This window comes from Cucurbita pepo, chromosome 9 (genome assembly GCF_057944985.1).
Source record: "Cucurbita pepo subsp. pepo isolate OVF chromosome 9, ASM5794498v1, whole genome shotgun sequence".
Classification (NCBI taxonomy): domain Eukaryota; kingdom Viridiplantae; phylum Streptophyta; class Magnoliopsida; order Cucurbitales; family Cucurbitaceae; genus Cucurbita; species Cucurbita pepo.
Window position 1 is genome coordinate 9,676,417 of NC_141806.1, and position 14,243 is coordinate 9,690,659.

The following is a 14,243-nucleotide window of genomic DNA, read 5'->3' on the forward strand; positions in this document are numbered from 1 at the left end:
GAGGTTAAACTAAGAATTATGGAGTAAAATGACCAAAATGCCCCTAAAACCTTTTAAGGTATTTCAAGATCTAAACCCCCTCTAAATGTTTTACTGCTTTTTATAAGGCCCGTTCCTAAGGAAATAAAAATATGGTCAAACTTCAAGTTGATCAGAAAAGTTTAGAACCTAAACCAAGTTAGGGTCTAAGAAAGGCTTAAAGGATGTACCTCAAGTAACTCTTACCCAAGACTCAAACTCTCCTTGAAATTGTCTAGAGAACTCATTATGACTTCATGACATTTTAAATGGCTCATGCATGTCACTAAAATAGGTAGAGCTTAAGAATGCATGATATGACTTATACTTCCGGAAATTATGAACCTTAGAAATTATAAAATGTTTAAGATTGAGAACGGAGGAAAGTACTACATGCTCTATAACTACCCTAGGTAAGCAGAATGCTAGGTACCACTCAAGAATAAGGGACCAAGGTTCTCAAACTCATACCCATGAAACTCTTAAGACCTCCCACGGTACAACGTGTTCATGACTCAGACTACATCGTTTGAAACATAAGAAGTCTTGATGTAGATTTTCAGACTATGCTATTTGGAACGTATAAAGTCTTGAACGTAGGTATCAGACTATGTCTCTTGGAATGTATGAAATGTAACAACCGGGAAAAATAAAATAAAATAGTAGTAATAATAATAATAATAATAATAATAATAATAATAATAATAATAATAATAATAATAAATAACTCAATAACTAATAAAAATATATTAAAAAAAAACATTTTGATCCTCCCTTCCTTCAATCTCTCACCACTTCTTCTCTAAAAATAAATCTGTCAACAAATTAGGAATTCCTTTTTCTGTGAAAACAACTTCAATTTACCCAGAATTTCTTCCTTCCTACAAAAACAAATAGAAAAAAGAAAAAAAAAAAAAAAACAAAAGGTTTAAGCAGATTTAGTTCGGCCTAGGAGATATGTCATTTGAAGAGGTTAGTAGTGCGCGTATGTTAAATTTTTCTCTTATTTTATTAAATAATATTAATTTGGTTACAATTATTTAGTTTTGAATTAGATATTAAATTATTTAGTTTTGAATTAGAGATTAAATGAAAAAATTTTTGTACGAGTTTTAGGAAATCACAACCAATTATATTTTAGATCTCCTAAATTGTTGCAATGATTTAATTATAGAGAAAGAATATAACCAAATGAATTCGATTAAATTAAAAGCTAAGAATATAATTGTTAACTAAATCTAAATTAGAAGGGAGACAGGAAATAAGAAAAAAATGAAATAGAGATGGAAATCCATAATATTGTTAACGGAAAAGAAAGAAAAATAAATATATAAAAAGGGAAGATTTGGAAGTAAGGATAGATTAACAAAATTGGCCAATAATATCTCCAAAATAATTATGAAAGATTGAGGAAAGATTTGTTAACATAATTTTAAAAAAAAAATAAAACAGTAAATATCAGAAGGCAAGGAACTCCATCAAATTTCGTCTATCAAAATTTAACAATGGCCAAATGTAAATTAGAGAAATAATTTCATAGGGTCAAACTTGAAACTGATGTCATGGGCTCACATAGATTGATTTGGATTTCAATGGACTTTCATTAAGGATAACGACGGATCATCTGCCTAAGCTAACCAGGTAAGTGACCTTACTATCGGCATGGTTATACTTTGATGTTGACACGTGCCCTGTGGTTCTGCACGTGTCATATATATTGATATGTGTGAATTTTCTGTGGATCGATATGTTTCCTATATGTTATGTTATGTTATAATATGTGAATTGTAGGATAATAATTATGGTACGATGTGCTCAAGGATATGTTTGAGATAGGATACGAGAAGAATGCACAAAATGAAATGTAACGATAGGAGTAAGATACGTTCATGTAACGTTAAGGTTAGGTTATGTACCAGAGTGCTACGGATAAGAGAGATTGATGAAAGAATACGGTTAGGTTATGGGTAGAAAGGGATAGGTTTGTGATAGATTGATAGAACGATAGCGTTAGGATACGTTATTGTGACGATATGACTAAGGTACGTTACGTAATGATATGTCTGTGATTAGGTATAAGAACGTTAAGGCTATGGTAAGTTAGAGAACGATATGACTATGAAGTGTTTACGTTATGACTTGTTTATGGTATGATACATTATATGCTAGATTATTGTGCTTAAGTACGTAGTTATGTGAACGTGAATGTATGCTATGTATGCTTTTAGTCTGATGTGATGTGTAATGCATGTAACGATATGAGGTCCTTGAATGATTATGACATGTTTGTATGAAATATGTGAATGTGAACAACATGAATTGTATGACATGAAACACGGTAAACTGTCTGGAACCATAACCCTGATAGAAATGTGTATGAAATGTGAAATGAAAATGAGAATGACATGAAGCCTGGAACGTGATAAGGGGGTTATGGTCATTAAAGATAAATGTAGAAATAGGGGGACCTCATGCATTATGTGTGTTCATGCATCTGGGGGGATACCTCCATCCCATCACGAGGGTACGGACGCGTACATCCAATGGCAGGACAACGATCGTTATGCATTGCATAGCGCTGCCGTGACGGTTCTAGTTTTAACGGGTCCCGGCATAAGGGGCTCCCAGAGTATGCCCATCGGATAAGGACAGTGGCCCAGCGGTGTGCGAACTAGCTGGTGAGCCCATACTCGCACGTATGAGCTGTGTGTAGAGTATATGGTACACGTCCACAATTACCCGTTAGGACAGCACCGTAGGGAAAACGAAACGAAAGATAGGTCCCATCATTTCATTGCATGTGATTGTTGCATTTAACCCCAATAGTGGGGTCACTTGAGTATTTCTTTAAATACTCAAGCCATGTGCTACTACATTTTTCAGGTTAAGACAAGACATTCCTGTACGGCTGATGACGACATCGCAACTCGAGATCATGGCACATGCATAGGATAGTGATATTTATTTTCTTAGACTTAGGATAGAATAGAATGTTTTAAACTGAAACGCTTATTTATTTTATTTTGGGTTTTTTTTGTTGTGTCGTTTTAAAGATGTTTTCGAAACACGTAAGTCTATGGTTGTGTTTTAAGTTAAAAGTTATGTTTTATGGAATTTAAATGAAGTCTTCCGCATTCAATGTTTATGGTACGTATACTGTAGCGACCTTAAATTAAGTAGAAAATTTTGGGTCGTTACATGAAACCTTGAGCATAGGTATTCGGACTTTATCGTAGGGAACACATGAAGCCTTGGATGCAAGATCAGGCTACATTGCTTGGAACGTAAGAAGTCTTGGATGTAGGTTTTTAGACTACACTGCTTGGAACGTAAGAAACCTCGAACATAGGTATTCAACTATGCCGTTTGACACGTACGAAACCTTGGGCATAGGTTTTCAAACTGTATCACAGGGAATTCATGAAGCCCTAGATGTGGGTTCATACTACGTTGCTTAAAATGCATGAAGTCATAGACGTAGGTGTTAGGCTTATGGAGCCTGATACTTATTTATAGCTTGGTCAACGGTTATATCCGGTAAAGCTATACTTAGTAAAGCTATATATAGTAAAGCTATATCCGGTAAAGCTATATATGGTAAATAGCTATATATAGTAGATGACTAAATCTGGTAAAGCTATATATAGTAAACTATACCATATATATATATCTGGTCCGGTAGAGCTTTGAAAATGTACTTTTCTATTCTCTGTACTCTCTCTCTTGTTGTACATACCTGAAGTCATCAATACAAAATCCTTTTAGCCAGAGTTCTTCTTGCAACTTTTCTCTATCCTTTTTCTTTGTGTTCATCTAGATCGAGCGTGTGCGTTGTTGTGCGATCCTAACAACTGGTATCGATCCTAACAACTGGTATCAGAGCCAGGCGACAGTCAGAGCCAGGCGGCAGTCAGAGCCAGGCGGCAGTCAGAGCCAGGCGGAAGTCAGAGCCAGGCGGAAGTCAGAGCCAGGCAGTCAGAGCCAGGCGGAAGTCAGAGCCAGGCAGTCAGAGCCAGGCGGAAGTCAGAGCAAGGCAAAATTCACCACGATCTGTGAAGATGGAAAGTTCAAAGATTGGAATTGAGAAGTTCGATGGATCCGATTTCGGTTTCTGGAAGATGCAGATTGAAGATTAACTGTACCAGAAAGATCTTCACGAACCTCTGTTGGGGGTGAAGCCGGATACCATGACCACGAAACAGTGGAAGCTCAAGGATCGATAAGTCTTGGGGCTGATCCAGTTGACGCTATCCAGAAACGTGGCGTTCAACATTATCAAGGAGAAGACAACGTCAGGTCTGTTGAAGACGCTGTCGAATATGTACGAAAAACCGTCGACTATGAACAAGGTGTATTTGATGCGGAGATTGTTATGAGTCCTTGTGAGAACTTCGTTATGAGCAAACATAAACGAGTTAGCTTCACAAAGACTGTTAGAGAATTGAAGAAAAGTACCGGAAGAAGCATCGCTGAAGCTCCAGAGGGGGTTGCATCGTCTGGAAGCATCGCTGAAGCTCCAGAGGGGGTTGCGTCGTCCGGAAGCGTCGCTGAAGCTCCAGAGGAGGTTGCGTCGTCCGGAAGCGTCGCTGAAGCTCCAGAGGGGGTTGCGTCGTCCGGAAGCGTCGCTGAAGCTCCAGAGGGGGTTGCGTCGTCCAGAAGCGTCGCTGAAGCTCCAGAGGGGGTTGCGTCGTCCGGAAGCGTCGCTGAAGCTCCAGAGGGGGTTGCATCGTCCGGAAGCGTCGCTGAAGCTCCAGAGGGGGTTGCGTCGTCCGGAAGCGTCGCTGAAGCTCCAGAGGGGGTTGCATCGTTCGGAAGCGTCGCTGAAGCTCCAGAGGGGGTTGCATCGTCCGGAAGCGTCGCTGAAGCTCCAGAGGGGGTTGCGTCATCCGGAAGCGTCGCTGAAGCTCCAGAGGGGGTTGCGTCGTCCGGAAGCGTCGCTGAAGCTCCAGAGGAGGTTGCGTCGGCTGGAAACGTCGCTGAAACTCCAGAGGAGGTTGCATCGGCTGGAAGCGTCGCTGAAACTCCAGAGGAGGTTGCATGGGCCGGAAGACTCTTGCTGAGAAACCAGAGGTGAAGCAAGTGGGAGTTGAGGTTGAGTTGCTCAAAGATTCACAGAGTGATGTTGTAGCGGATACTCATGAAACTCTTGAGACTCATGCTGTTGGCGAGGAACTCGGTCTATCATTCAAAACATAGAAGGCGATACATTTCACTCGGAGGTTAGTTGAAGATGGTGATGTGTTTTGAGAAGATAGAGGGTGCAAAGAATCCAGCAAACATGTTGACAAAATGTGTTGATGTTGGAATATTGAGTTTGTGCAAAACCTCAATTGGTATGGTGCAGTGGATGCTCATGGTCGTTTAAGAGTGAAATTCTTGGTTGACTAGATCAGTCTCCAAGTGGGAGAATTGTTAGGCTTATGGAGCCTGATACTTATTTATAGCTTGGTCAACGGTTATATCCGGTAAAGCTATACTTAGTAAAGCTATATATAGTAAAGCTATATCCGGTAAAGCTATATATGGTAAATAGCTATAGATAGTAGATGACTAAATCTGGTAAAGCTATATATAGTAAACTATACCATATTTATATCTGGTCCGGTATAGCTTTGAAAATGTACTTTTCTATTCTCTGTACTCTCTCTTGTTGTACATACCTGAAGTCATCAATACAAAATCCTTTTAGCCAGAGTTCTCCTTGCAACTTTTCTCTATCCTTTTTCTTTGTGTTCATCTAGATCGAGCGTGTGCGTTGTTGTGCGATCCTAACAACTGGTATCGATCCTAACAGTAGGTTCAAACTGTGTCGCTTGGAATGTATGAAGTCTTGGACACAGGTTGTTAGATTCATGACTAGTACCATAAATCCTAGGGGGAGTGTCTTGGAGAATGTAACAAGAACAAAACAAGAACATAGAAAGTAACCAAGCATGAGACAACGATCAAGGACTAGACATGGATCAAGATTCAAGTTCTAAAGACAAGAACCCAGAACCATAATACTAAGGCCCTTAGATTAGAATCAAGGTTGAGACCTCGAATAAATCATGATAAGAACTTCCAAGTCAAGAACAGAATTAAAGGGGTCTAAGTACTTGCTACAAGAACTAGAACAAGTCAACAAAGAGTGTGGTACTCTAGCATATCATAGACACAATTAAGAGCCTACAAGTAGACTATTTATTGAGTCTTTGTACTCACTCCATCTTTTCCATGTTTTTCAGGTAAATAAGAAGTTGGTCAAGGTCGGGAGCGGACTTTAGAGCTGGTGCCATAGGCAAGCCTCAATCGTCGTCCTCAACCCCTTTTGTTTTAAATATTTTGTGTTTGTTTCTTATTTAGTGTTATAACTACTTATGTATGAACTCTATTTTGAAAAAATGTAAATATGTTATATATTATGTTTTAAATTCTCTTTGTCTTTATTTCACAAATTTTTTTTCCGTCTTTTTACACTTTCAAGTCAGCCAAAGTCGCGTGCCTTACATTATAGCCCTATGGAAGGATTGCAAACAATAGATATCATATTGTCCTAACAAATTTGATGAGGTAGTACCTCAACCCAACATACCAGTCGTTCACTATTGTGGTCATGCAAGCTTACTAAGTATGAGAACAAATAAGTTGGTTCACCCTAAGATGAGATCTGCCGTTCAAAAGATTCGCAGTGCTAAAGCCTGATGAACGGCTTCTAGACCCCGGTAGAGTCTATGACATGTATGAGAAACGCTTGAAACTTTGAGGTCTTCCCAAAAACTTAGATAGATATAGAATTAGATCCAAATTCCTAGAGCCCAGAGAAAAAACGAGTGGTAGCTTACTAGAATAAGCATGCAATGAGAGCGTCCAAGTAGATTGTTTACTGAGTATTTTTATACTCACCTCTTTCACCATTTTTTAGGTATTCATAGGCTACCCGTCAAGTATGGAAGCGTTCCAGAGCTACGTGATCACAAAAGGAGTCATATCGGAGTGTCAGTCCATCTTTGTATTTTGGGTCTTTTATACTTTGTTTGTAATGTATCCCAAATCCATTACCCATTTGTAATAAACTCAAAACAGTATTGGTTTGTAATTAGATTTCGATTTGTTTTTAACGATAGCTTTATTTATTATAATTTGATTTAAATTTTACTATATTTTTATATTTTATTTTATTTACTTTCGTCTTGTCTTTTTAGTCATGGATCGAGATTCAAAGTCTCAAAACGTAACAGGTATCTTAAACAAGGTTCCACTTGATAAGGTATTATAATAATACCATATAACTTGCCACGTTAAAATCTTCATATCCTCGTATTTTTGTTTAAAAAAAGATGAAGTATGTGTAAGAAGGGATTGAAATCAATGACGTAATTATATTAAACGTGAAAGATAAGTTCAACCCTATTTAAGAAATATGAATTTGAACTTTTAACCTTTTGATCAACGATATAATGTTTTAATTAGTTCTATTATACTCAATTTGGTAGTGATTATCATATTTAACAAAAATATATAAGACAAAAAGAAAGCATAATACGAAGAGAATCATAATAATATTTTTACAATATTGATCGTAGTAATCTCCACAAAGTCAATGAGTTAATATATATTATCGATCATAATGAAGTTTTATCTTTATTTACACAAAGTTAATTATAATTTGATCATTTCCATATTTAATTATATGATAAATATCAGAAAGAAAGAGCATAAAAATGGATTATTGTAGGTGGCATATTAAATATTTACAAATTGAATAAAGATATAAAAAATGCTTTATATTTATAGAATTTGCTTGCTTGTAATCATTAATGGATGCCTTCATTTTCAAACATTTGGGCTTCATACAAATTCAACCCTAATCTCCTTAAATATTTCATTCATGTCCAACTTAAGTGTAGATTCCTTTTGAGTGTGAGATATATATATTTTTTATTTCTTTATTTATTTTTATTAATTTAATTTTTTTATAGTTGCCCACTTTATTTATATATATATATATTAAGTGAATAATAAGGAAGTATAAAATGGAACCCTAATTGACGATTCATATTCTATTTTAATAGAGTTATGTTCAGGTTTCGTATGATGTAAACAATGAAAAGGATATTAATACTAAATTTCATGTAATAAAATAATACATTTATTGATTATATTATCTAATATTAATGAAAGAGTACATACATGTTTTAGGGCATAATTTGAATTGGGTTAGGTTTTAAAATTAATTCAATAAAATAAAATTAATGCATATATATTTGATAATTTTCTTTAAAAAAAATTATGTTTGAATTTTATGATCCAAAGTAAAAATATTGAAAATACCATTTTAAAATTTTCACTCATATATTTAATTTGAAAATTTAAAAAGCAAAATTACACTAAAATTATTTAAAAAGTGTGGCATTACCTTCTATTAAGTTAAATTATGGATATGATATTGTAAAACTAATTATATAAAATTTATAATCTTAAAAAAAAAATTCAAAAATTAATTAAAAGGGTGTAATAGTCCAAGCCCACCCTTGTTCTTCCTAGATTTTTTTTTTATCGAATTTCCCTGATTTTTTAAAAGAAATTTCCACACCTTTATCAACAATGTTTTGTTCCCCTCTCTAATCGAAGGATACTTCCAATTTCACCCTTCTCGTTCTTCTCTCCAACCAATATAGGATCTCAGATTCAACCTAATATTTATTTGGAACTAAAATATATAGAAAAATAAATGAAGCCATTAAAATATGGATGCATAAAAAGCACTTTATAAATATTGCACACAAGAACTGCACTATCTTCTTTCTTGGAGATATATATATACATATATATGTATATATGTATATGTATCTTCAAAATGTATTTCTGAATGACCAGTAAAGGGATAAAGGCATAAGAGCTTATTGATATTTATTTCTGAATTCCTAGTTGACAACAAAAACCAACCAACTCAATCTCCATTACCAGATTTACTAACCAGAGGATATAGAAAGGAAAAGGAGCTAGAGTCTGGAAGGCATCCCCCCGGCCACCACCAGAGTTTCACCTGTAATGTACGAAGCATCATCCGATGCCAGGAAGGCGGTGGCAGCAGCCATGTCCTCCGTCGTACCGAGCCGATTGAGCAATGTCTTTGACTCAACCTCCTTCTTCTGCATTTGGTTCAAATCAAATCCAATTGTAGTAAGTAACAAATTTTGAGAATTGCAAAATCTAAATAAGCCAATACATTGAAACAGTTACTCACAATGGCCTCATTAGACACAAGGAAATCAGCAAAGTGTGTTGGCACGAAACCGGGTGCGACACAGTTTACACGAGTGTCGGGGGCCATCTCTGCTGCAAGAGCCTGAAGGAAATCTCAATCAAGAAGAATACAAGCATAAAAATAAATAAATTATTCAAAAGTTAAGCCATTGTTTAACCTTTGTCAGTCCTAGAAGAGCTGTTTTTGTCACCCCATACATGGCCAATAAGGCAGAAGGCTGGAACCCTTCAATGGAGGAAATTAGAACAACTGAAGAGCCTTTCTGCAAGTGAGGAGCTACATCCTGTAGCAGAAATGTATGAAATTATTGAGATATGCACAAGTAGTGTGAGATCCAACATCGGTTGGGGGAGGAGAACGAAATATTCTTTATAAGGGTGTTGAAACCTCTCCCTAGCAAATGCGTTTTAAAACCTTGAGGAGAAGCCCGGAAGGAAAAGCCGAAAGAGGACAATATCTACCAACGGTGGGCTTGGATTTTTACCGGTAGGGTTCAAATTAAAGGGAGAAGTTAATGAAGTAGTGGTTCAAAAGACAATCAAAATCGAATACCATCTCAAATCAAAATATTCTTTAATTCCAAAAAGCCCTGAATCATGACAGTATTTGGAAAAACTGTGCCTCAGTATAGTACCTGCAGAAGGAGGACTGAAGCTTTAACATTTATGTCCCACAGCTTGTCAAGAACAGCTTCTTGAGTTCGCAAAATTGAATCGACTGATGGATTGACAGCTGCATTCGATACAACTACGTCTATTTTTCCATATTTCTGTAAGCAAACCAACGAAATTTAATTAACCTCAAACTAATTACTGAAATATGCAATGGAAAAAGATAAAACAGAAAGAATATGTACAACTCAGAGTTGGTTGTAACGACCTAAGCCCATCGCTAGCAGATATTATCTTCGTTGGGTTCTTCTCCCTTCAAGGTTTTTAAAACGCGCTTGGAAGAGGTTTCCACACCCTTATAAAGAATGTTTCGTTCTCCTCCCCAACCGATTTGGAATCTCACAATTCACCCCCCTTCGGGGCCCAACGTCCTCATTGACACTCGTTCCCTTCTCCAATCGATGTGGGACCCCCCAATCCACCCCCCTTGGGGGTCCAGCGTCCTTGCTGGCACACCACCTCGTGTCCACCCCCCTTTGGGGCTCAACCTCCTCGCTGGCACATCGCCCGGTGTCTGGCTCTAGTACCATTTTGTAACAACCCGAGCCTACTATTAGCAGATATTGTCCTCTTTGAATTTTTCTCCCCTCAAGGTTTTTAAAACATGTCTGCTAGAGAGAGGTTTCCACACCCTTATAAAGAATGTTTCATTCTCCTCCTCAACCGATTTGAGATCTCACAATTCACCCCCCTTCAGGGCCCAGCGTCCTCACTGGCACTCGTTCCCTTCTCCAATCGATGTGGGACATCCCAATCCACCCCCCTTGGGGGTCCAGCATCCTTGCTGGCACACCACCTTGTGTCCACCCCTCTTTGGGGCTCAGCCTCCTCGCTAGCACATCACCCGATGTCTGACTCTAGTACCATTTTGTAACAACCCGAGCCCACTGCTAGCAGATATGGACCTCTTTGAATTTTTCTCCCCTCAAGGTTTTTAAAACGTGCTAGAGAGAGGTTTCCACACCCTTATAAAGAATGTTTCGTTCTCCTCCCCAACCGATGTGGGATCTCATATGGGTAATTGTTATAAATGCAATCTTGTCAGCATGCACTATAACATATATGACACACCATCTATATCAGCATATTAGATGAAAGCAGCGAGTTGGATATACTGTAGCAGAAGTATATCATCGGGCTCTGAGCATGATGTGAGTTCTTCCTTAGTTATCCACAAAAATATAATAAAAGATAGAGAAAACCTGGCTACGTTTTTCAGTTGATGAGTATGGAGTATGTTTACCTTCAGAGACAAAAACATACGCACTTTAAGCTTGAATAATGATTTTGAACATAATGTAAAATAATCATCTATTATAACCACTTTCAGGTTTCACTAGATTCAGGAGAACTTAGAAAGCAAGCATTGAATTAATCTTACCTGGATAGTCTTTTCCACCAGATTCTTCCTTTGCTGTGCATTTGATACATGACAAACAATCCCCAACACTTCAAGTCCTTCAGCTTTGAGTTTTTCAACTGCCTCATCGACGTTTCTCTAGAAGACCGTTTGATTTAAGAAGAGTTTATGAAATGCAAATGAAACGTGAAAAGTAAATTCATTCTAGTTAGTAGAGGTAATAGAGTCACACAGGTAATAAATTTCATTTAGGCTCCTCTACGCATTGTTTGTTGTTTGAACCTTAAGATTGATCATGAACTTTTTATTTATTTATGTTGAAGTCAATACTTTTGTTTACTTTATCCTCGTTAGTCTGAGTAAGTATATACAATAGTATTGAATCATCTCAAATTTGGCAGCTAAAAAAACCTTTTAAGTCCTATTTTGATTCTTTAGACTTGATTTGATAACCACTTTGTTTTGTTTTTTTTGTACTCTGTGCGTGAAAATTATTCTTGTTTTCTTCTTTTTCACCTCCCTTAAAAACACATTTGAATTGTAAAGCCAAATTTCAAAATCAAAACCAATTTTTTAAAATTATAATTCAAAAACAGAAAATAAAAAGTAAAATAGTTATTAACACTTATTTCCTACAATTATGAGCAAACTAATAATAATTGGTCTCTATACTTATAATTTTGAACTAAAATAAAGTGTTCTATAATTATGAGCCCCTAGGCGTTGCCCCCCATATTGAATGCGGCCTAAAGAGTCCAGATTAATTGTTTGACAAAAAAGGATAAGATCTGAGCTAAAAATCAAGATTACAATGAAACAAGTCATCATAAAAAAAAAAAAAAAAAAAAAAAAAAAAAAAAAAAAAACTAATGAAATGAATGAGTTCGAGAATCGATCTTGATCCGACTTGATCAATGCAAAACAACGATTGTAAGTCATTAATTTCAGATGTGTGAATAGAATCGCAACGGAAAACAGTAGAATCAAATTACGATGCTCAAATTTAGGCTTCAAAAAAGAATTAGGGAATATCAATGATGAACCTGTCTGCGGGAAGAAATGACGACAGAGGCACCTTCCAAGGCGAGACGATGGGCGATTCGGAAGCCAATACCTTGAGTGGAAGCAGTAACAATGGCGACCTTCCCCTGAAACCTTTTCGCCATCTTCGTATTATCCATTTCTCTCCCTTCAAGGAAACTCGGAGCGAGCTTTTCGAGTCAATCGATGGGTTTTCTGCATTTCTTTTATTTTATTCTCAATTTTTATTTTATATTTAAATGAATTTTTTTAATTTAGTCTATTTTTTTAAATTAGAATTTTAATATTTTATTTAACTTTTTCCCTAATAGATTTATAAATTTATAATCTTACTGTCTTTTGTTTAGATTTATAACTTATTTAGATATCCTAAACTAATTGTCTCATTAATTTTATTAATACATTTAATTTCATGTTAATTAATAAATTTTAAATATAAATTATATGATGTTATTCTAGAAATAGAAAAAGAAAAAGAAAAAGAAAAAGAAAAATAGACTGAAATTCACTTAATCTCTTTCACTCAATCTCATTTCATAATTTAATTCAACTTAAATTGAGGAAACTGATATCTCAACGATCTCAAATAGTTAAATTTAGGAAGAACAAGGTCAACTAAGTAAGTGGTGTTGTTCTTGGTATGGTTAGAAATTGATATTGTATGATGACATGTGCCCAGTGGTTCTAAACATGTCATATGCTTGATATATGTGAAATGATAAGACTGTGATATGTTTATGAAATGATATGACTATGATGTGGTTATGAAATGTTTGTGATATGATATGACAATGATATGTTATATTAATGTTATGACACGTGTTATGATGTGATGTGTTGATGATACGATATATGACAATATAATACATGTTGTGACATGTTTTATGATATGACACATGCATGATATGATATGATATGTTGAAAGATATGTTATGTGCATGATATGACATAAAACCATGTATGATATGAAAGATACGATATTCAACCCCGATACATGCCTTAAAGACTATGTTGTAAAATGATATGATACGAAGGAAAAGTGAAAGGGGTTGTTTTACATGATAATGAATGAAGATGTTGCGACCTCATGCATCATTGTGTTCTTGCATAGAAGAATATCCCACTTTTGCAATGGTATGAACGCGTACGTTATGAGGCAGAAAAACGATCATTATGTTTAACATAATGTTGCAACAGTCACTATTCTTATCTGGTGTTCGACAACAGCTCAAGAGAATGCTAGCCCGATTAAGAAAGGGGCCTAGGAGGTATGCGAACCGACTGGTGAGCTCATACTTGCAGGTGTTGACTGTGTGTAAAATAGTAAATACACATCCAATTACCAGATTAAGATAGTCGCATAAAAGAATACATACTGAAAGGATAGGTCTCATTCATGATTGTATGTATTTGTATCTAACCCCAGTAAGGTCACTTATTAGCATACTCAAGTCACATACTATTTCTATTTTAGTTTAAGTTATCAAACATACCATATATCTTGAAGAAGTGGACAATGATATGAACCAAGAGACATCAATCATACAATATACTTCAATGAAGATGTGAATGAAATATTGTTGAAATTATCAAAAGATATTTCAATTTCTGCCACAGAAAAGAAAAATGATGTTTCATGTTATAAATTTTGGATGGATTACAATTTTGAGTAATTTAAAGTTATTGTATTTTATTACTTTTTATTTACTCTAGGTTACAATTACATAATGATTAATTGTGGCCATTAAGTATGAATGTTAACTCTTAGAATGTATAGTTTTATTTTAAGGCTATATAAAGCCATGTATGTTGTATTTGTAAGGAGACTTGAAAAATGTAGTAAAACGAACATTTGTGCTCAATGACTAAGTTTCTTTGCAATTCTATGTAGTTTAGGTTGCAT

General features: G+C 35.8%; 1 protein-coding gene across 1 annotated transcript; it reads right to left on the bottom strand.

Annotated features, from left to right (window-relative positions):
- Positions 1 to 8,748: 8,748 nt before the first annotated feature.
- On the bottom strand, positions 8,749 to 12,545 carry IBR1 (indole-3-butyric acid response 1). The gene is made up of 6 exons (XM_023670166.2): positions 12,343 to 12,545; positions 11,321 to 11,437; positions 9,903 to 10,037; positions 9,426 to 9,551; positions 9,248 to 9,349; positions 8,749 to 9,152 (listed from the first exon to the last, which is right to left on the bottom strand). Exons 1-6 carry the CDS (start codon positions 12,478 to 12,480, stop codon positions 9,003 to 9,005), a joined length of 768 nt encoding a protein of 255 aa, XP_023525934.2. The 5' UTR covers positions 12,481 to 12,545; the 3' UTR covers positions 8,749 to 9,002.
- Positions 12,546 to 14,243: the final 1,698 nt, after the last annotated feature.